Source organism: Podarcis tiliguerta (genome assembly GCF_965153285.1).
Source record: "Podarcis tiliguerta genome assembly, chromosome: 4".
NCBI lineage: Eukaryota > Metazoa > Chordata > Lepidosauria > Squamata > Lacertidae > Podarcis > Podarcis tiliguerta.
This window is the reverse complement of record NC_139537.1, coordinates 24,655,030-24,680,463: the sequence shown is the minus strand read 5'-3', so window position 1 is coordinate 24,680,463 and position 25,434 is coordinate 24,655,030. Positions and strand designations below refer to the sequence as shown.

The following is a 25,434-nucleotide window of genomic DNA, read 5'->3' as shown; positions in this document are numbered from 1 at the left end:
TCAAACTCAAACATTAATGACAAATGGAGCTCAGTAATGTTTTTATAAAGACCCCTATGTCACAGAGCTAAACCCCAGTTTAAAAGGTTAGCATAAACACACACACACACACACCCATAGTTAATTATCAAGACAGCATTGGCGATACCACATGGCTGGTGTTAGAAGTAGAGGAGAGCAACTCCCTCACCCCAAGACACCTCAATTAAAGGCAAAGTTAGAATCCATTTCCTTGCACACTCTGACAAGTGCCTGGCATTTTTGCTTTGATGCAGCAATTGAAAGCCTAGCTTTTAAAGGAGAGCGACTCAGATTATATATATATATTGTCACACACCACCCCAGTCTCCGAGAGGTGTGAGATTCCAGCGGTTCCAGGCGCATAGCCAGGGTTCCTGTTTCCTCTTGGAAATAAGGCACAGCGGAGAATGTGGTGTCTTCAGGATATATGGTTTATTTGCACATATATACAACCAGAGCCTGCGATGGAAGGGTTTGAGGCATGAACACTTCAAGAGGGTCCTGTTTCTCCCCTTGCTGCAGCCTTGGATTCAAAAAAGAGATCAAGCATGGCTCTGATGCTTCTCTTTAGCTTGTTGCGTTTTAACAGACTGCCGTTTTCCCCTCTAGCTTGCTGACACAACTGTTTTTCCTCCAGCCCACAGCATCCCCGACTACAATCCCAAATACAACTCCTCTCCTTCCAACTCTAAAAAAAATGCTACTGCAAAGGCTTTTGTCTTTCTAATTAATTATGAGTTGAGGGAAAGGCCTCTCCCACTTGCTCTCTGGCACAGAGCCATTCCCTTTGTGCCCCTAACGACTCATCTTTAGAGGGTCATTACCAGGCTAGCTCCTGGTTTGTATTTTAACATGCTAAATCCAGTGTGTGGCACCCAGGAATTAGATGGGGGGGGTCCAGGCACCCACAAAATGATAACAGCATACTATGTGGAATTTTTGCAATGTGATGCTTACAAAGATCCATGTTTTTAGATCTCTACAGTTTTTCAGATAGATAGATGGATGATATGCAACTAAGTTTTAGTCACAGGAGACCCATTGAAATTAATAAACAAGATTAAGTTAGGTCTATTCATTTCAATGAGTTTACTCTGAGTAAAACTTAGCTGAATATCACTCATGTTTTTAAATATATATTTCTGTTGCGCACCGCTTGAAAAACATTAGCAGGGAAGTGGTTTAGAAGCATTAAATAGAAAAACAAATAATGTTGACCCTGCAAGACATAGGAACTTCTCAAAGTTGTGATAAGAGCTAGGAACTCTCCCCCCCCCCGCCAACTTAGGGAAATAGTGGGCCCAAAATATTACTCAACCAAGCAATAGACTGGGGCCTCCCAAACTGATGAAACATCATTCCCAGTTTACAGATTTGATGGGTGCAAGATACTTTAATCACTTCCTCAAGCTGGTCAATGTCATGGCTGAGTAATGTCCACTTTGCCTTTACTCTCCCAGGATGGTTCAAGAATGTGAGGACCAGGTAAATACTGAAGAGCAGCCTCAGAAACTTGGCAAGGTTTGCCACCACCTAAGATGTAGATCTGAAGTTCAGAGAGTCTGCCAAGCTTCGCAAATTCAACAACCACTCCTTGGATTTACTTTCCAGATTTTGCTGCAAGAGCAAACCAGAAGCGTTAGATTGGGCTTTAATTCAGGGGCAGCAACACATTCCTGAAGATGCAGGGAGGTCACAATCAGCAAAACTTCTCAGATTTTCAGCCTTTTGAGAGGACTTGAGCTATCTCATCTGCATTATAGTGCCAAGAGAAGGCTGGTTCTGTCATGTCTCACCTTAGGCAGCAGCAGCCAAGCTGGTGGGGCAGAGCCATAGAGACACCCTCCCAATACCAACGTTGCTACAGCTTCCCTGGATTGTGCTGGGGTGAGATCTGTTAGGAGACCCCTATTTCCCTCACAGTTACAATCAACAGAGTGAATTACAAATCAGTCCATCTTCACAGGGAACTCTGGGAAATGTAGCTCTGTTAGGGGGCTAGGAGTCTCCTGATGACTCTCAGGATCCTTAATGAACTACAGCTCCCAGGATTCTTTGGGGGAAGCCATGATGACTGTTTAAAGTGGTATCAGAGTGCTTTCAATGTATGGTGTGGCCAGAGTGAGAGTATTGCCTTCCCTCTTCCTACTACTACTACTAAAATTAATAACAAATGTCTTGACATTAAGTTTCATTGGTTTCAAAAAGGGCCTGCTCTGGAACATCTTATACAGTGGTAACTCTGGTTACGTACTTAATTCATTCCGGAGGTCCGTTCTTAACCTGAAACTGTTCTTAACCTGAAGCACCACTTTAGCTAATGGGGCCTCCTGCTGCTGCCGCCGTTGCGCAATTTCTGTTCTCATCCTGAAGCAAAGTCCTTAATCCGAGGTACTATTTCTGGGTTAGCGGAGCCTGTAACCTGAAGTGTCTGTGACCTGAAGCGTCTGTAACCCAGGGTACTACTGTAAAACCTTCTCCACTTTCTGCCTGCACAGCTGTCCTTTGAGTCCTAAGGATTTTTCACAATGATTTGTAAAGTTCTGTGTCTTCTGAGCTCTGGGAAAGCAATGACCGCTCCCCACATCAAATGGAGGGCGCCTTTTGCGTGGTTGCGCACAGCCCCCTGGATCCCATGCTGCTCCTGGCAGTACAGGCTGCTGGCTTCGCCCTCCCCAGACTGGATACCTGGAGGTCTCCGCCTACTTCAGCCAATTGCCCAAACCCGCCTGGGGAGGCATTGCCAGAGGATTGGCCAGGTAGGGGGAGGGACCGCCCTGTCCACACAACAGAAGGTGGATCTTACCTGGGAGTCATCAGTTGGCTCCAGAGCTTTTCCCACCCTGCCCTCCCTCAGTTAAGCCTTCTTTTGCAGGTTAACCTCTTCTCCACAGGTACGTGGGTGCTGCTACGTCATGGTTGCTGTTGAAGGGCTAGAAAGGAATTTTCCTGCATTGGCAGGCTTTGACTTCCCAGTAGCAAAATGTCACAACTTTGGCGGTTTCAGGCCTTGGGCGGAATCCTTTAGTCTATCTTCCTAAAGGGGTGTGTGAAGCCCACGCCCCCTTGCGGCGGCGATCCCAGAGTTCCCCATTAAAGGGGTCTTGAGGGGAGGCATTGGCCATACGCTGAGAGGTTGTCATTGCTCTCCCCTGTGACGGCGGCGAACCAGGGGGCGAGCTCTCTGCTTGAACAGATGTTCTCCAGAGCCAGCCCAATCCCCACACATTCTGGATAACCCTGATGTCCCCCAGATCCCCAGCTGGGGACTGGGAAGGACAAACACCCAATGCCTGAGCCAAGGGCTCCCTACATCTGAAACTTAATAAAGTTGTGGCCAATTTTAATCCCATGGCACGTTGTCTTGAGTCATGATTCCACTCGGGAGTCGCCTGGGGTTGGGGGGACTCCACCTGTCCACGCAAATGGGGAGCTCCTTCCTCAGTTTGATTCTTTCCTAAATCTTGGCTCTGTTGGCTCTGATTCTTTCCTAAATCTTGGCAAAAGAGCCAAGAAACTCCCCAAGCAGTTGAACGAAGTATGATGTTTTGGTGCACTCTAAACAATTTTTTGGGGGGGGTGGAGAGGAGTAGGGGACTTTTGTACAAAAAGTTGGAAATGGACAAGAAAGCCAATGTGGTGTTACGGTTAGAGTGTCAGACAAGGACATGGCAGACCAGGGTTCAAATCCTCACTCAGCCATGAAGCTCACTGGGTGACCTTGGGCCAGTTGCTTCCTCTTGGCCCTACCTCACAGGGTTGTTGTGGGGAGTAATTGAGATGGGAGAGAACCAGATATGCCATCCTGAGCTCATTGGAGAAAAAGGTGGGATATAAACGCAATAGAGAAATTCAATGAATGAATGAATGAATGAATGAATGAATGAATGAATGAATAAGGGGGGTTAATAGCAAGGAAAAGCATAACCCCTCAACCTGTCACAGAATGGTAATCAATAAAAGGATAGGCTTACTGTTTGCATCTGTGGCTTGTGGCCTTGGCTTGGCTAGAGCAAGTAGCCTCTCTGAGGCTACGGCATTCTTTGCTGCCTGAGTCACCTGAAGACAAGAGAGAAGGATGTCATATTCCATGGATGCTCTACATCTGTGCGCCAGGACTGCACACAAGCAAAGAGAGGGTGGTAGGTGGCATGAAGGAGCAGCCAATCAAATTCCCCTTGCAGCAGCTCTCCAAAAATTATGCCCAACGAGGTTCACTATTTGTTGGCATCCATTTGCCTTAAGAGACAATGGAGTGTGCCTCTGGGGGTGAAGTCAAACCACTGCATTAGCAGCACTGAAGTGACCACCCTGGGGAGCAAGCCTGGGCAGTGTGTATGGAGGTCCTGCGCTGCCCAGATGCCAACACCTGCCCCCTCTCGGCCTCACTGATGTGGTCCAAAGTGAAGCAAAGCAATGCGTTTGGCACCTGCTTGGCTGCAGGAGTTGCTGGAAGGAGGCGTACAAGACGTCAACCAACCGTCTTAGGGACTCTACTCTGGATTTGTGTAGGGTTGTGTAGGCACATTCACACACCTCTTTTCCCTGCTCTGACTGGCAGCGGCTCGGGCTGTCCTCTTTTTTGCTCTTCAAGATATGGCAACCCTAATGCCAGTACTACAGAGAATGATTGCTAAACCCATTGAACAATCTGCTCTGAAGATACGCTCTGTCACAGGGATAGAGAACCGATGTCACTCAAATCTTGTTAGAACACAACTCCCATCAGCTGCAGCCTGCATGGCCAATGGCCAGGGATGATGGGAATTGGAGTCTGGTACCTTCTGGAGGGCCACAAGAACCCCATCCCTGTCATATTAGGATTCAGGAATGAAGAAGAGGCTGGATGAAGGAATCATAGAATCATAGAGTTGGAAGAGACCACAAGGGCCATCGAGTCCAACCCCCTGCTAAGCAGGAAACACCATCAGAGCACTCCTGACATATGGTTGTCAAGCCTCTGCTTAAAGACCTCCAAAGAAGGAGACTCCACCACACTCCTTGGCAGCAAGGAGAGCAGGATCACGAGGAGAGACAATGTAATAATATTCACGCAGCAAAGAATACACAAGCAAGAACCAGGGGAGGCAGAGGTGGTGTGGTAGACCAATTGAACGGATGGAAGGGAAGGAAGTGGCATGACAAGATGAGGGTAGTTTGGCAGGTGGCATGGAGCTGAGAGTGGAAGGCCAACAGAAGAGGGGCACAAGTTGGAGTATATGGAGGGCAACCCAAAAGCCAATGATCAGAAGCAAAGACTTGGTGATTTCTGCACGTAAAAATGCTTCTGCTCATTGCTCTGTGGATTTCTACTGCATATGTAGCCAACCTGTGGCACAGGAAGTGGACTCATCATGGCGACATCGGCTTGTCTCTCTCCCTGATAGCAGCAGCTGATGTTTTGGAGTGGAAGCACTTGACCATGCTAGGTGTGGGGGAGGTGGATGTGGTTTTTGAGGAACAGCCTTGTTATGTACTGAGTTGAATAGTATCCAAAATGCAGCAGTCTGATTGGTCCTAGAACAACAGGATTCAGAATGCAGCAGTCTGATTGGTCCACAGGAGCCACCCAATCCAGCTCCAGGTGGAAGTGAATCCGCAACCTGATTGGACTACAGGAGCATTAGCCAGTCACTTGGGGCCCATTGTGTAAATAATGTATATAAAGCGGACATTCTGGGGGAGCTTCCATTCCTCCTCACCACTATGAGCTGAATAAAGAGCATGAAATCCACTCTGGACTCCGAGTATATTTCAAGCCTCATGGGCCAAATCCTGTTCACGGTCTGGAGATTCCCAATCCCTGCTATAGAGAGGGAACGGAAGCTTCATTTGAATGTTACAGCAACAGGGTATGAGGCTGCCACAAATGTCTGTACGCAGTGAGCCAACATGGAGCAGCTACACCATCGTGTGGAATCTCAACCACAGGGAAGCATTTGGGGCAATCACGCCAGATGGGCTGAAAAGGAGGCAGGCTAGTGAAGGACTTACATACCACAGAATAAGGGGAACGATGGAATTCCCAGCCAGCTGGGCAAGGCCGAGGCCGTGCCAGCTCCTTCAACCTGGGTGATGCCTGTGCCCTCAGAGCTGCCTCTGTCACGAACCATTCAGCGGTGGGTCTGGGTTGCCAACAAAAGGAAAACAGCAGCAGCCCATGAGACACTATGTCTCTCTCAGACATCTAATAAAATTGATGGCAGGAAACGTAAGGCATATTAAAGGAAATAGTTCATACACAGCCTGTGGAACAGCTTGCCACATGGTTTTGCAATGCCTGCAATATAAATGCTCCCCCACTCCTTTTAAAAGAAGTAGATCAGTGGTGTGGAATCTCCCCAGCCTACAGCACAGATAAGGCCCACATCAAGATTTGATCTAGCTCTCTGGGTCTCCTCCTACACACACCAGCTCTTTAGTGGCCGAGGAAGAAATCATGCAGTTGCAGCTCCTATCTCTGCAAGAAGATCAAAGTCTAGGAGGAAATGTCTCAAGAGACTTGTGTTCCTTGACAAATGGGGTCACTGCATTTTGCAGTTGCGTGCCTGCAATTTTCAGGATGCAATTGCATTTTGAGGCTGGGGGCTTTGAATAACTGTAAGGCAGAGCCTGCAGTTCAGTTTTGTACAGATGTTATTTACATGTTATTTGCTTTCTTTGGCTGCGATTACTGAATTCTTGTTGACTTTTGTACAGTCGGTACAGATAAAGGACAGATAACATTGTTTAGTTATTGCATCTTAGGGCCCAACTCCAGTGTAGGGTTGCAATACTCCCAAAAGGGAAAATCTGGACAAAGTTGTTGACAGAAGCCGTCCTGGTTTCTGATTTGATCCCAGAATGTCCCATTTTCCTTAAGGTGTCCCAATTTTCACTGGAGAAATATTGGAGGGTATGGAGCCATCTGACCCCTGAAGGCAATCCTGTACAGTATAGGGAAGGGTTTTTTTAATGTTTAATGTTCTATTATGTTTTAATATACGTTGGAAGCTGCCCAGAGTGGCTGGGGCAACCCAGTAAGATGTGTGGGGTATAAATAGTAAAATGATCATTATGGAATAAAGGTAAAGGTACCCCTGCCCATACGGGCCAGTCTTGACAGACTCTAGGGTTGTGCGCCCATCTCACTTAAGAGGCCGGGGGCCAGCGCTGTCCGAAGACACTTCCGGGTCACGTGGCCAGCGTGACATCGCTGCTCTGGCGAGCCAGAGCTGCACACGGAAACGCCGTTTACCTTCCCGCTAGTAAGCGGTCCCTATTTATCTACTTGCACCCGAGAGTGCTTTCGAACTGCTAGGTTGGCAGGCGCTGGGACCGAACAACGGGAGCGCACCCCGCCGCGGGGATTCGAACTGCCGACCTTGCGATCGGCAAGCCCTAGGTGCTGAGGCTTTAACCCACAGCGCCACCCGCGTCCCTTTTGGAATGGGACGTCCCTATTTTCACAGGAGAAATGTTGGAGGGTATGCATCTAGTCCGAAGCAGCCTTGAAATGATTGTTTGCATCTACTGCTCATGCGTTTTATAATACAGGTAAGGTAACAGGCAATAGCAGCCTCTGGAAGGGCTGATAATTGTAAGATCACTGCAGGCAAGGAGGGAGGGGGAATCAACGGTATTCTCCCCTGGTGCAGTCCTGACCAAAATCAGTTTTCATCAGAAAAATGTTGGAGGGTATGCAGCTCCCATCGCTGCTCTAGCCTCCCCAGCTCCTGCACAAGAACTCTGGACTGTAATGCACACATTCTAGGTGTGGATTTGGATACCGCCAGCCAGTGGCGTAGCGTGGGTTGTCAGCACCCGGGGCAAGGGAGGTAATTTGCGCCCCCCAACCCGTGGATTTGCGCCCCCTAACCTGTGGATTTGCGCCCCCTAACCCTAACCCCCAGATGTTGCGCCCGGTGCGGCCGGCCCCCCCTACACCCCCCACGCTACGCCACTGCCGCCAGCTATGGCCCTACAATGGTGAGATCACAGGACTGTTTTGTACTGGGGGAAACCACAATCACCAGACTTATTGCCCTGCCAGGCTTTGATTCTCCTGAGCTTTTTAGGCGCATTTTTCCTCCTGCTGTATTATGCTGCTTTTTGTGGTTTTTAGTTTATAGTTAGTATTGCACTTACATTTTAACTCCTTCATTCCTTCTGGTAAACCACCCTGGAGAAATCATTGAAGGGTGGCATAAAAAACACAAAGATCTAAAGGACAGCGAATCCTGCTCTGAAACTGTGTTGCAACATAATAAAATTGGTTGTCCAGCTTTAGCATGCTTTCTCATATATGTGCATACTGAGTTAATTCGGTCATTGTAAACAAATCCCTCAACCCAGGGTGGATTTTTATTTGTCTGAAGCCTGGTCACTTTATTCCTCACCTGTCTGCTTTATAACGTGGATGTACGGTTTTGCATTTAGCCAGCTCTTCTAGCCTAGGAGTTAAGACTGAAGAGAAGTATTTAAATATAAACATGTATTTGTGTTAGTGGGCCTTTTATATATAAAGTTTTATTAAGACTTTTCACAATACAATAAAACAACAAACTAATCTAAACAAAAAAAATAAGAGAGAGAAAGAGGGAGGGGGGAGGGAGAGGGAGAGAGAGAAATACTATCTCACCAGTATATCCTAATTTTTATCCCATACGGAGAAGGATGCACCCTCCCATCTCTCGCCTTGCAGCATCTCAAAGACTCAAAGAATTGTAAAGTTGGAAGGGACCACAAGGGTCATCTAGTCCAACCCCCTGCAATGCAGGAATCTTTTGCCCAGCCTGGGCCTTGAACCCACAACCCTGAGATGAACAGCCTCGTGTTCCTTCCCCTGCCTCTCACCCTGGGAGACCCTCCCTTCCCTGCCTCTCACACAGGGTCTTTCACCCACCGTCCAACATCTTCATCTGCCTGCAATTTTACCAAAACACAGTAAGAGAGAATATTAAAGTCAGAGAGAATATTAAAGGAAATATCTTGGCGCTTTGTAATTCCCAGTGCCTGGGGCAACGCCACCATCTCTCTTCATTAGACAACGTACCCCTTCTCCTTCAAGAGTCAGGGCTTGCTTGCCCACATTTGTCTTGCACATAGAATACCTGGGTCCAAGTGGTTTCCCACTTGACCTATGCTTTTGGGGCATGGGTCTGAGTGGTTTTCCCCTGGCATGGCTGCTTTCCCAGAGGAAACCCATCCTTTTGTGATATATAGGAGCAAACGTCAATCTGGAGAAAACCGAAATTGCTGTTTGGTCCAATTGAGCACTAAAGAGTGGTTTTCCCTGGGAGAAAGCAGCAAGACACGAGGAAGTGTGGATAAATAGTGCCCATTTAAATAGTGCCCATCAATCCAGCAAGTTAAATTTCCACTGTCTGCGATGGTAGAAATAAGGCAGGCCAGAATCCTTGTCACACACTGCCCTGGCTTTGTTCTATGAAGCCCTATCAAATTTCTACCTCTGCCTCCGCCTTTCTCCTACTCTTAAAAAACACCCTAGGCAGCAATGGGAAATGGAAATGGTGGTGGTGATGCCAACACAACTTGCCTTACAGTAGGCTAGGATTTAGTAAATGTTCCAAAAGCAAGGGTGGGGAACCTGCAGAACTCCAGATGCGGCTGGATGACAACTCCCACCTGCCCCTATCAGCATGGCCTATGGTCAGTCATGACGGGAGTTGTCGCCCAAGAACATCTGAAAAACCACAGGTTCTTGGCCCCTCTTCTAAAGCATCAGAGCCAGAACGAGCCTCAGAGGGTGGCAAGGCTGAGGATTTGCCAAAGCCCCAAGGCCAGCTGAGGATCCACTGTGCTAAAAACAACACTGCTGTTTGCACTTTACACAGAGTAGCCAAAGAGATTAGGTGATGCTTACTAGCTCTCCTGGGATAAAGGCAAAGAGGTTGCCATGCCCCAAACCGCCCCTCCCCATTCTGTTGTCAGCACTGATCAGAGCACAAATACTTGACAACTTGCCTGGGACTGTGCCTCTACGTTCTGATGTATGCCTAGGGAGAGACAGGGGGCGGGGAGAGTGTGTTAAAAGCATTGGCAAAATCACTCCTGTCTCTGTACCCAGCTCTGATATTCTTCTAGGCAGATCTACACTAAAACACGTATCTGTTTTATACTGGTTTAAAACAACAAGCTGTTTCTGAGATGAATTGCTGCATTTCCTCCCGCCTCCCCTTAGCAGTGGCAGTGCTTTATGGCGGAAACTTTCATGCTGGCAGATCTACTAAATCAAATAGTTTCCCGCAGCTTTGCAGCATATAGAAATAAATAAGCTGGCTAACTAATGCACAGTGAAATCCGAGACCACAAACGACTTATCCACACTTACCTTTCCCTCTGATATTTCCCGGCAGAGGTGTGCAGTCTGTGTCTGAACATTTTTATTCTGCCCCCAGATTTCCCTTCCAAAACCCACTCTTGAAAGCTTAATCTGAGCAAACGTCAATTCGGATTTTATGAGGATTACCATTTGCGCCAGTTGAGCTTTAAAGAGTGGAGGGTTTTTTGCAAGGAAAGCTCTGGAGGGAAAAATATATATTAAAAAAATGGGGGTCTGCTCAGACACAGAGCTTTAAATTGTAGATCATGTCTGGAAAGAGCAGAGGAAAGGTAAGTTGTAAGTAAGTTTGATGTAATACAAACATGACATTTCACCCCAACACCAATGAGCATTGATATTGGGATAAAGGACAACAGACGTAGTTCTTACCTCTTAAATTGTTGGTTATCTTGCACCTGGCCAAGCATGTTGATCCAATCCTCCGTCCTCTAATCCCATTTCAAAGGTATGTGTTGCCAGAGCAACCAGCTCTGGAAACGGTGTTCCTTCTAGGAATCACAATTATGTTTCCAGCCAGGTGGTGAATTTCGGCAACTAGATGTCTTGGGGACGTCTAGGATTTTGGCCTGAGACTTTGTTTTCAGAGGGCCATCTTCAGCCCTCAGGGCAAGCTGCCCCAAGATCTAAAATTTCTGAGGGCTTTCCTTGGGTGAGAGCGAGGAAAGAAAGGGGAGAGTTTATATAAGAAGGAAGGTTTTGAAAAAGTAATATATAAGTCTACTTACTAAAAAAAGTATTCCATACTCCACAACTGTCCTGGGAAAACCGGGACATCCCATTTTTTCATGTGAGAGCCAGCAGCCATTTTGGATGCCACAATCTCACACCCCAAAAGTGCTTTTTTCAAGGCCATGATCTCACACAGCACCCCCAAATGTGTGTTTTTGAGTGCTGTGCTCTCATGGAAACACACAGTCCTGAAAAAAAGCACTTTTGGTGGGGCTGCAATCTCACGCAGGTCATGTGACTTGCTCAGAAGCCATGCGGCCTGGTTTTGGGCCTGGACATGTTGGAGGGTATGGTATTCTGATGTGTCGCCAGGTGCTAGATGGATTTAGCTTACATTGTTGTTTTTGTTAGTAATAAGAGTCCTGTTGCATCAGACCAAAAGGCTATCTTAGTGCAGCATCCTGTGCTCAAAGTGGTCAATCATATACCAATGAGAAGCCAAAAACAGGAGCCGAGTGCTCTCCCCACCTGCAATTCCAGTCAACTGGTTTGCAGAAGCATTACTGCCTTCAACAGTGGAGGCAAAATATGCCCTCCACGGACAGGTACCCAGCCTTATCCTCCTGGATTTGTCTAAACCAGGGGGTAGTCAACCTTTTTATACCTACCGCCCACTAATGCATCTTTCTTGACGGTAAAATTTCCTTACCGCCCACCAGTGCTCGATGGAAGGAGGATTCAGCTTGTGCCATAGAACCCCCTACCGCCCACCTAGAATCCTGAAACACCCACTAGTGGGCGGTAGGGACCAGGTTGACAACCCCTGGTCTAAACCTTTTTCAAAGCCAACCAAGCTGATGGCCATGACTACACCTTGAGGCAGCAAATTGCAGTATTTACCTGTATTTTGTGTGAAGAAGTACTGCCTTCTGTTCATCCTGAAACTCCCATCATTCAAGCTTCATTGGATGGCCCCAAGTTCAAGTATTATGAAGGATAAAGTCTCTGTCCAATACTCCACATCAAACGTAATACCATACAATTCTATCATGCCTCCCTTTACTTGTTTTTTCCCCCCCAAAACTAAAAAGTCACAACCTTTCCTCATAAGAGAGTTGTTCCAGTCCCATGATCATTTTGGCTGTCCTTCCATGACCATCTTCAATATATTCATATCAAGAATGGGAAAGACCCAAAGCTTATAGAAAACATAACTGTTAATCATAATAACATATTTTCTGTACAGTCATACCTTGGGTTACAGACGCTTCAGGTTGCGGTTTTTTTGGGGGGGTTACGGACCCACTGAAACCCAGAAGTACCAGAATGGGTTACCTCCGGGTTTTGGGGTCGTGCATGCGCAGAAGCACTGTATCGCAACCCGCACGTGTGCAGACGCACCGCTGTGGGTTGTGAACGTGCATCCCACACGGATCACGTTCACAACCCGAGTATCCACTGAATTTACAATGAGCTGCTCATCTGATTACTTTGGAAAGGCTATCGCTTGGTTGGTTGGTTGGTTGGTTGGTTGGTTTTAAAGGTGGCTAGCACAGTATTGGCAGGTGAAAATGTCCAAACTTTAAACCTTCCTTTTTTCATAGATTTAGAAGTCAGTATCCTCCAAAGTCAATTTGGAGAATACCAACAGGGAAAGGTTCTGGCAAGTCGTCCCCGCCAACGTAGATTTGTGGATTTAGAGGCACATCTCTGCCCTGCTTCCCAGCCTGCAAAAGAGGATGCTTTTCCACCTCTCCCTCTCTGCCTTTGACTCCTTCTTGCATGCTTTCTGCTGCTTATTACCCACCCCCACCACTGATACCAACCTGTCCCAAGTCTCCACATGATTCAATAGAACACAGCGATGCAAACAGCTGTTGCCATGGGGACTGTGACCACATCTTCCGTTGCTGGGGGAGCTCCTGCAGACCTAATGTCTAGGCTGCACTCTAGGAACAGCCAAAGGGGCATAAGGATGTAGTAAGAGAGACTAAATTAGGGCCATTGAATCAAACACCCTGCTCTCCATAATGGCCAACCAGATGCCTTCTAGGAGAGGCCCACATGGTGGACATGGGGACAGAAGCCCTTCTCTGCTGATGTGCCATCCAAATACCTCTGAAAGTAAAAGTAAAAGCTTTTATTGAACTGCATCAAAGGTGAGCGAATTCTGAAGGGAAAGACCCCTCAATGGTGTTGGCCAACTGTCCAGGTCCAGACTCTGCCTGGCAAAGCTGCATAACAGACAACAGACCAGCAGGTGTTGACACTCTTCCTGCATTCCCATGGCTTCACCTGTTGATAACTGACCTAGTTTCCACATCATGTTAAGCCAAACCATGGTTTATAGTGACCGTGCAAGTACCATGAGTCATAAACCACGGGACAATTCTTGAATAAAACTCATGGTTAGTTTTGAGAGAGCAAAACCATGAACCCAGTTTCAGATGACACCTAGGTCAGCACTTGCAGAATTAAACATTCTTACACCTTGCTTCACCTTTCTCTCCTAATGTTAGAATGCCGGGGGTGAAGTGGAGAGAATCTCTGAGAATATGTATGTTATTGTTTGCAAGTATATTCCTGTTAGGAGGGAATATATTTAAGAACTTTCCTCCAGAATTATTCCAGCGCTGATTTATATAACCAAGGTCTGCATAATAAAGGTTCGACTGTGACCATGCCCTTCAGGGTTTTCCTTCATGAAGAACATGTCATAAACATTCGTTTTCTTGTAGCAGTAAAACAAAAATAGTCACGGCGACTGATATGCCACGGAACGCCCTGCCATGCTCCGAGCAGTGCATCCACCCACTTGCATGCTGCAAGAACAGGAGACACCCTCCTGTCGCCTTCTGTATTCCCCTGAAAGACAAAGATGGAAGAGACAACTGAGGAAATTAAGGTAGACAGCTCAGAGATACACATACACTCTGACATACAATGCAGAAGAAGACAAACTCACAAGGAAAATTCACGCAGCCCATTAAAGATGGTATCATCAGTGTGTTTGCACTGTATACTTGTCCCCACGCCCTCCAAACGATGACTATTCACAGCACTGCTTCTTGTCTTCAGTGTAGGTCATACCAAAGCCAGTTATAGAGCAGTCTAGGAAAGAGTCCTGACATTGTTAAATGGAAAACGAGCGAGGTCCCAACCAAAGAAGAAGAGCAACTTAAATTGACAGAATATGCGCAGCTTGCAGACTTAACAAATAAAATAAGAGAACTAGAAGAACATACGTTTAGAGAAGATTGGAAAACGTTTATTGAATATAGCTGTGTACAGCTGTGTACAGCTGAGGGTCCTGGCAGCATTAAGATAAATTCAACAGTGTAAATGCCATATTTTTCGCTCTATAAGATGCACCAGACCGCAAGGCACACATAGTTTTTGGAGGAGGAAAACAAGAAAAAATATATTCTGAAACTCAGAAGCCAGAACAGCAAGAGGAATCGCTGCACAGTGAAAGCAGCGATCCCTCTTGCTGTTCTGGCTTCTGGGATAGCTGCGCAGCCTGCATTTGCTCCATAAGACGCACACACATTTCCCCTTACTTTTCAGGAGGGAAAAAGTGAGTCTTATAGAGCAAAAAATACGGTAAGTTCTGATGGATGTAATAATGGAATACTGAATGGTATAGTTTTTGTAAAATATGCAGGGATTTATGATATGTAAAATGAACCATGGAAAGAGAAAAAAGGAAGTCACTGATATCTTAAGAATGTAAAAATGAGTATTTTAAATTGAAAGACAGAAAATTTAATAAAAATATTTATAAAAAAAAGAGTACTGACATTGTTCTCATAGCCCTTGGCCAATTGACACCTGCACTGCAACATCCAAGGAGGGAAGCTAAAAATTATTAGGGTGGATTCACAGAATCATTCTCCCACCATTTGGAGAACTGTGCCCGTCACACCATATACAAAAGGCACACAAAGGAAATTAGTAAAGAGAAGTGCATTGGAATAAAACGAATAGCAATAATAATAATCAACACTAAGTTAGGGTGTATGATATAGAGGATACTGTAGAAGCAGGAAAGGAAAGGAAAAAGAAAGGGGGGAAGAAGAGAGAAAAGAAAAAGAGAAGGAAAGGAGGGGAAGAGAGAGGGAGAGTCACCTACACCACTGTATATTTCTTGACCCCATGAGGTGTCTGGTCATCAAATAGCAAAATGCCCAAGAATTCATGGCCAGCCACTCCATGAAGCCCTGAAGACTGAGCACCAAACCGTAGTGTTATAGTGAGAGTCAAGGAGCACTCATCTTCTCCTTGGATCAGGTGATTATTGTTCCATGCTTTCCTTCCACCTCCCCGATTCTCTAAATCTCCCTATCTCCCTGCCATCATGTCCAAACCTGTGTCGTTTGCACCTAAGCATCCCCTCAGGGCTTGTACAACTCCATTTCAGCCTGCCAAATCCTCAGCACCACTCCTCGCCCTTATACTGTGACAGTAATATTATTCACCTGTCTGTCTCAGTCTCTTTCATAGTTAAGCATAAATCGGCAGTCCAGGAAATGTGGGTTAGGGCAGCTTGCATAAATTTGTACTTGAGCAGCTAACCATCTTATTCTTCTCCAAACATTGCATTTGATGTTTCAAGCCGCAAAGCTATTTTGCTCTCTGGCCACCATTTCCACTCTGCACACAGATTAAACTTTCCAATCTGAATCCAAATTGGGAATCAATGGCTCTTGCTAATTCCCCCAAGGAATGTACGCAATTATAGTACTCTTCCATATCATCCTTAAATGCAAAATGGCTCTGGATTAAGGTTCTGGCGGGGGGAATCATGCCTCCATGTGTGTGATCTTCACATGTGTTGGATAATCAGGGACACAAAGAGGTTTAGTGACAAATTGTGCTATTAAACATGCTAATATCGCCCAATATGGGTGTGCAAACTCAATATAGTGTGCATTCCAACTTCAAATTAGAGGTGCTGGTTGAAAAAGAGACCATAAAAGGAATTCTAACCAAAAGTGCTGAGTTCTTAGAATTAGTCTGAAAATAACCAATGCAAGCATTTAGCGGTGACTTTTCCGCACAATTTTTTGGTGTCAGATTGGTGCAGCACTCTTTATAGAGAAAGTGTGTTTATAGAGTTTATAGAGAAAATAAAAAGCAGGCTGGTGTGTGCTTATGAAACAGGTGTCACAAGCTTCATCGCACTGCAAGGCACAAAATCCATATGTCACTCCTGGGCGGGTGTGCACATTTTAAATTAATGCAGACTGCCGCTTCGCTGAAGATTTCCCATGACTGCCATTTCCGATTGCTTTTGTTCCGCTGAGAGTGGGACTCTGTAGTTCAGCCCATGCCAGAGAAATGAGTCCTTTTTCTTCTTCTTTTTTCTTTACTATATTTAAAATCCTTCAGGCAAGCTTTTTATAGTTGCTTTGATTTCCCGACGGGCGATTTTCAGCCAACTAAACAAGTGATATACAACAGTGTATAGAACAGATGCATGTAGCCACCAGAATAAAAGGCACAGGCTTCGTTGCTATGTAATCGGATGAATTCTTGGACTCCCCACCACCACCACCAAAGCGATACATTCACCATGTGAAAATCACAAGAACTTCACAGGGAAGTTTGATCACAATGGATAGATTTCATGGAAATGTTACCAGGATGCTTGGTTAAATAAATGCATTTGAAATGTCTGGCACAAATGGATTTTACAATAGAGGAATAGTCCATTGGTGACATTGTGTATATGTGTGTGCGTAGGGCAACTCCTTTGCCCCCCATATAATATCTGGGGGGCTGTCCCCTCCCAAAATTGATGGGTATTGTCATTCAAATGGTGTGCATGTGATCAATTATGTTGGGTGGGGCTTACTTGGGTCCTTCAATGTTTTATTCAAGTTGGCCCCCCTGTGTGTGTATATATGTGTGTGTGTGTGTGTGTGCGCGCGCACACACACAAGTTCCATAGTTGAACAAGAATTTGAACCCAAGCCTGCCATGCGTTCACCCAACAGTCTACATCCCTTTGATTGCACCCAATAGAGTGGAAGTACCATAGATCTGCAGCACATTACATTTTGCTAATTTTGAGAGAATACATTTATCAAGTTCACAAATTAACCTCTACAGTGATTTGGTACGGAGGTCCAGAAAGCAAATAGCATACAGGCGTTAACTGGATTTTGTAACCATCCAGAGCCTGACCTGAGGCAGCTTTTACTGTGACCCCATCCTCCACAGAAATGTTTTCATCTCAAATACAGTCTGCCAACAGGCTATGCAGGGTAATCTGGGTGGTGGTAGGTTCATGAAATATCAGAGAACTGAAACCAAAAATCTATGGCCTCTGCCTTGTCAATTCATGCTATGTAATTGCTTCAAAGCCCCTTCCCTTTTTTCCCATGCCTGGCCAAAAAAGCCCATATATGTTGCACATCAGAAGTGACAAGGCTGTAAATTATTTTCCCCCTTTTTCAGAGATTATCTCTGTGTAGGAAGTTATGGGTTGTATGCAATGTAGGCCTAAGGAACTCGTTCTGTGAATGCAAATATCTGCCCTTGCATAATGGAAATTCTCTTCTCCTCTTCCCCTGCTCACCTCGTGCCCTCCCCAAATCTGTTTTGAAGGGTTGAGGGAAACCCCAGAACATATTTAGGCAGTGCACAGGGCAGAGGGGAGAGAAGGAAGCTCCACTGCACAAGGGCGAATCCTTGTGCTGATAGAACACCCTAGTTGCATACCACTCTACATGTGCATTATTGCGTTGTTGGCTGCCTTGATAGAATTCAGCCTTCAGCTGGGAGACGAACTGAAAGGAGAGAAAAACTGGTACAGAGGACCAGACATGTTTTTATTGTGGGATCAGTGCTCCTCACACATGGAAGTTTTTTGCAGCATCCACATAACACTGTTGGCATGAAAATGCCATACGTTTCTCTCCACCCGCCCAATTTAATCCAGATTTACCCTTTCCAGGGGATATCTGATACATCTGTTGCCAGGAACCCAATTATGATATCTGCATGGCCCACTTACAATATCAAGGCCTTACCTGGAAGAACCCTAATTGGTAGAAGGAACTCAAGCTGTCCATCTCCCTTCCCCGAAAGAGGGAGACAGCTTTGAGGTTTTATTTGCAATTAAGCAGGATGCAGGTTCTGTTAAACTAATGGGTGCAAACGCCAGGGAAAGTATTGTTCTAGTCCAGGGCAAGGATGGCAAAGTCATTGGCAGAAAACATGAATAATGGTTTTAACTTTGGAAAGGTGGCATACAAATAAAAGGATTGGTTGGCTATTGTGTTTATTTGTTGCTTATTACAAAAATAACTCAGAGCGACTTATATTTATAAAAGCATACATGGTACACAATTTAAAATACACCAGAAAGATAAAATAATGTTAATTGGCTGAAAGTGTTGATTCTGCAGTAACATAAAAAGGGGAAATTCTGCCTTAACCCACTCAAAGATGAACACCAATACAGTAGAAGCTTGTGTATCCACCAATTAAGAGTCAAACACTTTGGGTGAACAGGTGCTTGGCACCTAAAAGCTGATAATGATGGTGCCAGGCACATCTCTCTGAAGACAGCATTCTACGGTTTGGGAGCCAGTACTGAAAAGTGTTAGAATTCCTGCTCCATGATTGCAGTCATGGGATTTTTGTTATCACATGACAGTGTATGTTTTGACTCCACAGAGTGGGAAGTGATGGAGACAGGATGTTTGTGTTACTGTGTTCCGTGAAGTGGGACTACTGTCCTTTGTTCTTTCTCTTTGCTGTCTGATGCTAGAGAGAGAGAGAGAGGGAACCACGTTGCAGTGCTCTGCAGATCCCTAAGTGTGCCGGTGTCTGTTGGCATCGGTTGCTGTGATGTTCGGGCAGAAGAAAGCTTTTGAAGCTCCCGAACAATCGACCAGGAGGGAGAATGTGCCAGTTGGGCATGTGTCTCTGCCAGGGTCCTACTCGAGTATAGGACAAGCTCCTGACAAAAAGTCCTGTTCTCATTTTGCCACCCTCCGGACCTCACTGCAAGAAGGAACATGGATGCACACAATGGTACCTTGCTGCTCTTTAATTCTGCCATTTTTTCAAAGCCACTTTTCTTTTGTAGCCTGGTTCCAACTGATGGGCCTACAAGCCTTAGGAAGCAAAACAGATCCTGCTCACGCCTTTGTTGCTCATGCCTGCCCTAAGCAGGGAAGGATGAAAGGGTGCGTGAACTGAAGTGCACCTACAAACTACTTTTCCCGCCGTCTCTTTTTCATTTCAGGCAGGTGGGGGGCAGCTGTAGCTATTCAAAGGGAAAGGAAGGCACTCTGCACATGCCCAAGATCACCTTCCCAGGAATCACTGCATCATACATGACTGAAGGCGGGTCTGCCAGCAGCTGCCTCCTGACCAGTTTATAGCAGAAGCTTTTTCCCATGGACTGCAAGAAGATCAAACCTCTCCATTCTTAAGGAAATCAGCCCTGAGTGCTCACTGGAAGGACAGATCCTGAAGCTGAGGCTCCAATACTTTGGCCACCTCATGAGAAGAGAAGACTCCCTGGGAAAAAACCTGATGTTGTTGGCACAAGGAGAAGGGAGGACAGAGGGCGAGATGGTTGGACAGTGTTCTGGAAGCTACCAGCATGAATCTGACCAAACTGCGGGAGGCAGTGGAAGACAGGAGTGCCTGGCATGCTCTGGTCCATGGGGTCACGAAGAGTCGGACACGACTAAACGACTAAACAACAACAACCATTTCTCCAGGCAGAGGGATGAGGGTCTGAAGCAAGAGCAGCAGGGAGGGCTCTTAGAAGCATCGGTGAGAAGGGAGGCGGTAGGGAGAGCCAGTGTGGTGTACTGGTTAGAGCGCTGGACGAAGACCTGGGAGTCGCGGGTTCCAATCCCCACTCGGGGCCTAAGCTGTTGGAGAAAAAGCGAGATAAAAAAGCAGAACATAAAATGTGGCTGGAGCGGACTAGGGAATCGAAGCAGGAGCGTCTGCCGGGTCCAAAGCGCCCAAATGCGGCGCTTGCGCACTGGAGAGCAGCAGGTGTCTACCAACGCGCCGCCTTTGCGGAGCCGCCAGCCGGCCCTTTCCGCCACGCGGCTCACGTGGTGCCCCGCTCGGCGGGAGAGAGAGAGAGAGAGAGGCGCGCCTTCTCCTTTCCCGCGCGTGCTCGCGCCCCCTCCTCCTCCGCTCCCCGCCCCTAGATGCGCCAGGCGGCCGCGTGCACGGAGAGGGGGGCGCTTCCCACCTGCGCTCCTTCTCTCTGCAAAGCCCCGAGCCTGGAGCTGGCGCGGCGACGGCTGCCTGTCTCCCTCCTTGCCTGCCTGCCTGCCTTCCACTCGCCTGCGCCGTGCAAACAATGAGCATGCATGAAGCGGCGGCGGCGGCGGCGGCAGCAAGTCTAGCTGCATAGAAAGGAAGCGGGGATCCTCCTCCTCCTCCTCCTCTTCTTCCAGAGGAGAAGCCAAGGTGACCACCGCGCAAGAGGGCTCGTCTCGCTCTCCTGACTGTTGTGATCATGTATCTATCTGTGTGTCTGTGTGCCATCCATCTCCTCCATGCGTCTGCCCGGGTGGGGAGGTATAGCCGCCCCCGTCACCCTGCATGACATTTTCCTTTCCCCCCTTTTATGTTTACCTGCCCCCCCCTCCTCACTCCGGTTTCCCCCGCTGCCAAGGTTTTGCAGCATCAGTGCCTCCAAGATCTATTTAAGCCCTGGGTGCTGATAGGCTGCCCTCCCCACTCTATTGGGACTTGCGAGACTTCTTTTCTTCTGTTAAATCGATTATATTTCAGGGCTCGCTGATTATAAGCTCTCATGCCTGTTTGCAAGGTTACAGATTAACTAATTGCTCCGAAATGGTGGATGTGGATTTTTTATGCTTCGAGCACCATGCTGCTTTTCTGTCTTTAAATAAAACTTGGGTGTCGTCTACGTGCGTGTGCTTTTAAAATCCTTATCTCCAACAGTTCTAGCCGTCGTATCGCATTTTATTATCGAGGGCAGGACCCGATACATGCAATTGTCCTTAATTATTTTGATATGAAGGAGCAGGTGGGGGCAAGTGTTGCTCTGATCTCGTTTGCCTTCCTTTCATTTTCCTTTGAAATCCTGTTTCAAATCCATTGTGTTTCCTCTCACCACCCACATTTTGTACAGTCATGTTTATGTAATGGGTGCCTGCCCGGTAGATTTAGGCTGTTTTACGGCAGGTGGGGGAGGGAGGGGGCTATTTTATTTTTATTATTATTTTTTTTTTGCATGCTCCTTTAAAAGTGCTGTTTATCTGAGCAATAAAATGAAAAAATTGTCTTTTCGTTGAAGAGGACGGGTTTAAATATGAACGAAGACCCAACGGTTAATTTAACGTGGCTGCCTCCGGATCACTTAGAAGCCAGTCCGGCAGAGAATGTCACGGCTGCAGTCACCTCCCTGATTCCTGCCAGTGACCCAGAGCCAGAGTTCATAGTAAACCCCTGGGATATTGTCTTGTGTACTTCAGGAACCCTTATCTCCTGTGAAAATGCCGTGGTGGTCCTTATTATCTTCCATAATCCTAGTCTCCGTGCCCCTATGTTCCTCCTGATAGGAAGCCTGGCCTTGGCTGATCTCTTGGCAGGGATCGGATTGATCTTCAATTTTATCTTTGCCTACCTTCTCCAGTCGGAATCTACCAAGCTGGTCACGGTTGGACTGATCGTTGCCTCTTTCTCTGCCTCTGTCTGCAGCTTGCTGGCTATCACGGTTGACCGTTACCTCTCCCTCTATTATGCTTTGACTTACAATTCAGAGAGGACTGTCACTTTCACCTATATCATGCTGGTTCTGCTCTGGGGAGCTTCCATTTGTATCGGGCTGCTACCTATAATGGGCTGGAACTGCCTGAAAGATGAGTCCACCTGCAGTGTGATCCGGCCGCTCACTAAAAATAACGCGGCCATCCTTTCTGTCTCTTTCTTGCTCATGTTTGCTCTCATGCTCCAGCTGTACATTCAGATCTGCAAAATCGTGATGCGCCATGCCCATCAGATCGCCTTGCAGCACCACTTCCTGGCCACTTCCCACTATGTGACAACCCGAAAAGGAGTGTCCACCTTAGCCATTATCCTGGGGACTTTTGCTGCTTGCTGGATGCCTTTCACACTCTATTCTTTAATAGCCGACTACACCTATCCTTCAATATACACCTACGCGACTCTCCTCCCGGCCACGTACAATTCCATCATCAACCCTGTAATATATGCTTTCCGAAACCAAGAAATCCAAAAGGCACTTTGGCTCATTTGCTGCGGCTGCATTCCTTCCAACCTTTCGGCACGGGCGAGATCTCCGAGCGATGTTTGATTAAGAGAGAGGACGGACGTTCATTTAGCGTTGTGTTACATGGCTTTGCTGCTTTCATTGCATTGTACATAACAGATTCACACTCGAGCCACAGGGAGTATTGACCTTTTTTAAAGAAAGGGAGGAAAGGAAAGGAAAACCCTGTTGACCCAAATAAACCATGTTGTGCAGTTTCAGGATCATGCCTAAAAGCGAAATCACCTCTTTGCCAACTCTTGAGTGTTGCTTATATTCTGCTTTTGTTGGGGATGGGGAACTAATTCCCTTAGATCCAACTATCTCTCCCAGGCTTCACCGTATCAGTTGTTAGAGGATGTTAGATATAGATCTGATTTCTCCCTATGAGAGAAAGTTGCCCATGTGCGCCACTTGCAAGAACCCGCTTGCACCAAAATGTAGGACGAGGTACACATAGAGTTCCTGTTCAGGAGCAAGCAAGTCCACAACCCAACTTACTTGGGAAACAATTTCATTAACTTTAATAAGACTAGGTAAAGGTAAAGGGACCCTTGACCGTTAGGTCCAGTCGCGGACAACTCTGGGGTTGTGGCACTCATCTCGCTTTACTGGCCGAGGGAGCCGGCGTACAGCTTCCGGGTCATGTGGCCAGCATGACTAAGCCGCTTCTGGCAAACCAGAGCAGTGCACGGAAACGCCGTTTACCTTCCCACTGGAAGGTAATTTATCTACTTGCACTTTCACGTGCTTTCGAACTACTAGGTTGGCAGGAGCAGGGACCGAGCAACGGGAGCTCACCCCGTCGCAGGGATTCGAACTGCTGACCTTCTGATCAGCAAGCCCTAGGCTCTGTGGTTTAACCCACAGCGCTACCCGCGTCTTAATAAGACTAGTCCAGAGTAAATGGGTTGTGAATTCGTCTCTCTCTATTGTTTCTGATGTATTTTAGAGACACAGATCTACAGACTTGCATTTTAGGACACAAGCAAATGACATTCAAGGAGAGTTACACATGAGGTGGGCTGTGGTCAAGAGATAGTCATCCGCAACTGGAACTAGTGGCTTGAGATACCAGACTGGGGTGTACACACTGGCCTGCAGCGGTGCTGAGATTTCACCACCACACAGTTTCATGTGGATGCCTACATAGGATGACTTCCTTCCAGATCCTGGTGTTGGAGGAAGGACATGCCAATGTATATCCACATCAGATGCATGTGTTTGGTTCCTGTTCTAGCAAGGGAAACCGTGCAGAGAAGTTTGCCTAAAATGTGACCTCAGATGTTATATCGTTTCCCATAAATCTCTAAATGAGCAAAAAAATTGTCTTTCCCCCAGTTGTTTACGCAACTGAGACCAGTTATGCTGCTTTTTTCTTTTTTCTTTTTAGTATTAAGAAAAACCCCATCCCTTTTGGTCCTCAACCCAGTTCACATATAAGAGTAAGCTAAACCACGGGTTAGTGTAAGTATGCAGGTTCCCAGAGAAGAGATGGTAGCTGTTGTGCTCCTCTTCAGGTCCTCCTCCTGCTGCACTGCCAAGAGCTAAGCCATGGTTTGGCTTAGCATGTCATCTGAACCCTGGAGTTGAGGCTTGTCCTGCTTCAGGCAAACCATTGGTTTTAATCAGTGCATCCCCCCCCCCTAGAAAAATAGGTGCCGGTACTCCTATACTGTGGGGTATGCCCCACAGAGAAACCTACGGTCCGCAAATAAAAACATCCTGAAGGTCCCAGGCCTCAGAGAGGTTAGGCTGGCCTCAACTAGAGCCAGGGCTTTCTCAGCTGTGGCTCCAATCTGGTGGAACGCTCTGTCACAAGAGACTAGGGCCCTGCGGGACCTGACATCCTTCTGCAGGGCCTGTAAGACAGAGCTGTTCCACCAGGCCTTTGGTCAGGGCGCAGCCTGACCCCCTCCTCTGGCAATCTGTACAGAATCTTGCTTAATGGTTGCCATCAATTTGATTTTAATTAATTTTTATAATGAAAGGTTTTTAGAATGTTGGATTATTTTGATTGTTGTTAGCCCCCCTGAGCCCAGCTTTGGCTGGGGAGGGCGGGGTATAAATAAAATTTATTATTATTATTATTATTACTCACCATGAAGTTGTTGCAGTAAGTGCCACACTTTTTAACAACAACAGAGGTGCCGGTACTGTGTACCCTTGAGTACCCTCTGGGGGGAAAAGCACCGGTTTTAACTAATATTTCTTGGGGGGGGGGGTTACAGCTTGTGGTTTGTCTTGGGAGAGCAAACCATGATCCCATATGTGGATAGCACACCAAGCCAAAGTATAGCTTAGCTCAAAGCAGTGCAGCAGGACGAGAACAAGGGGAAGAGTGCAGAGAGTCTCTCGAGAACCTTTGCAGTTGTGCCAACCCATGGTTTGGCTTACCTTATGTGTGAACTGAAGAATGGGCAAGAATCATTAACTCAGTTTCCATTAATGTTAACCAGGCTGCAAATCCAACAGGAATCTTCAATAGCTCCATTAGTGCTTGTGTTTATGATTATGTACCCTAGACAGCTGATTTGCAATAACTAAGACTGTTATACAGCAATAAAGCACAGAATACTCTGTTTTTACAACAGATTAATTTTTTTCAGCCAGCCTTGCAGTTAGCCACTTGCCCACTCACATGTGGTGAGTAATGATTGCTTCTGATCATATAGATTGCCAAACCCACTACTGTGACACTTAAAATACACAAGGGCAGGCGGATAGGCTGGTGGAAAAAATATTGGGGCTGGTAATTTTTTTTAAAAAAAATCATCTTCAAGGCTGCAAGAACAATGAAACAACATGCTTTAAATTCAGCATTAATCTCAACCCAGGACAGCTTGGTAAGATTTGTCACTGACATTTGTATGTGTTTTACATGAGACACACTTTGTTCTGCTCTGGCCTCCAGTTCTGAAATCTGACATTTTCATGTTTGAGTGCATGAGCTCAGATTGTCATTCCGAATAATGAAATACGCATGAAACATTTACACATTTTCTAGTGACTCCCCCCCCCCCCCCCCGTTTTGAAGCACAAAACTGTACACATATAATTCCATTTCATTTCAGGATATTAGTTCTAGTGTGAAAGATGGAGGTTATTGTAA

At 46.5% G+C, this 25,434-nt stretch overlaps 2 protein-coding genes across 4 annotated transcripts; one reads left to right on the top strand and one right to left on the bottom strand.

Moving 5' to 3' along the window:
• Positions 1-1,394: 1,394 nt before the first annotated feature.
• LOC310676001 (sperm microtubule associated protein 2-like) lies at positions 1,395-12,930 on the bottom strand. Of its 3 annotated transcripts, none has more exons than XM_083437259.1 (7): positions 12,862-12,930; positions 10,736-11,010; positions 9,988-10,019; positions 8,400-8,466; positions 6,020-6,146; positions 3,996-4,080; positions 1,395-1,638 (listed from the first exon to the last, which is right to left on the bottom strand). In XM_083437259.1, exons 2-7 carry the CDS (start codon positions 10,771-10,773, stop codon positions 1,622-1,624), a joined length of 366 nt encoding a protein of 121 aa, XP_083293385.1. In that variant the 5' UTR covers positions 10,774-11,010; positions 12,862-12,930; the 3' UTR covers positions 1,395-1,621. The 3 variants fall into 3 exon arrangements, with proteins under 3 accessions (XP_083293385.1, XP_083293387.1, XP_083293386.1); XM_083437261.1 differs by lacking the exon at positions 12,862-12,930 and adding an exon at positions 12,134-12,219; XM_083437260.1 differs by lacking the exon at positions 12,862-12,930 and adding an exon at positions 11,936-12,099.
• A 7,174-nt stretch (positions 12,931-20,104) lies between these two features.
• GPR12 (G protein-coupled receptor 12) lies at positions 20,105-22,980 on the top strand. The gene is made up of 2 exons (XM_083437223.1): positions 20,105-20,491; positions 21,348-22,980. The coding sequence occupies exon 2, from the start codon at positions 21,363-21,365 to the stop codon at positions 22,365-22,367; it is 1,005 nt and encodes a 334-aa protein (XP_083293349.1). The 5' UTR covers positions 20,105-20,491; positions 21,348-21,362; the 3' UTR covers positions 22,368-22,980.
• The last annotated feature ends 2,454 nt before the right edge of the window (positions 22,981-25,434 follow it).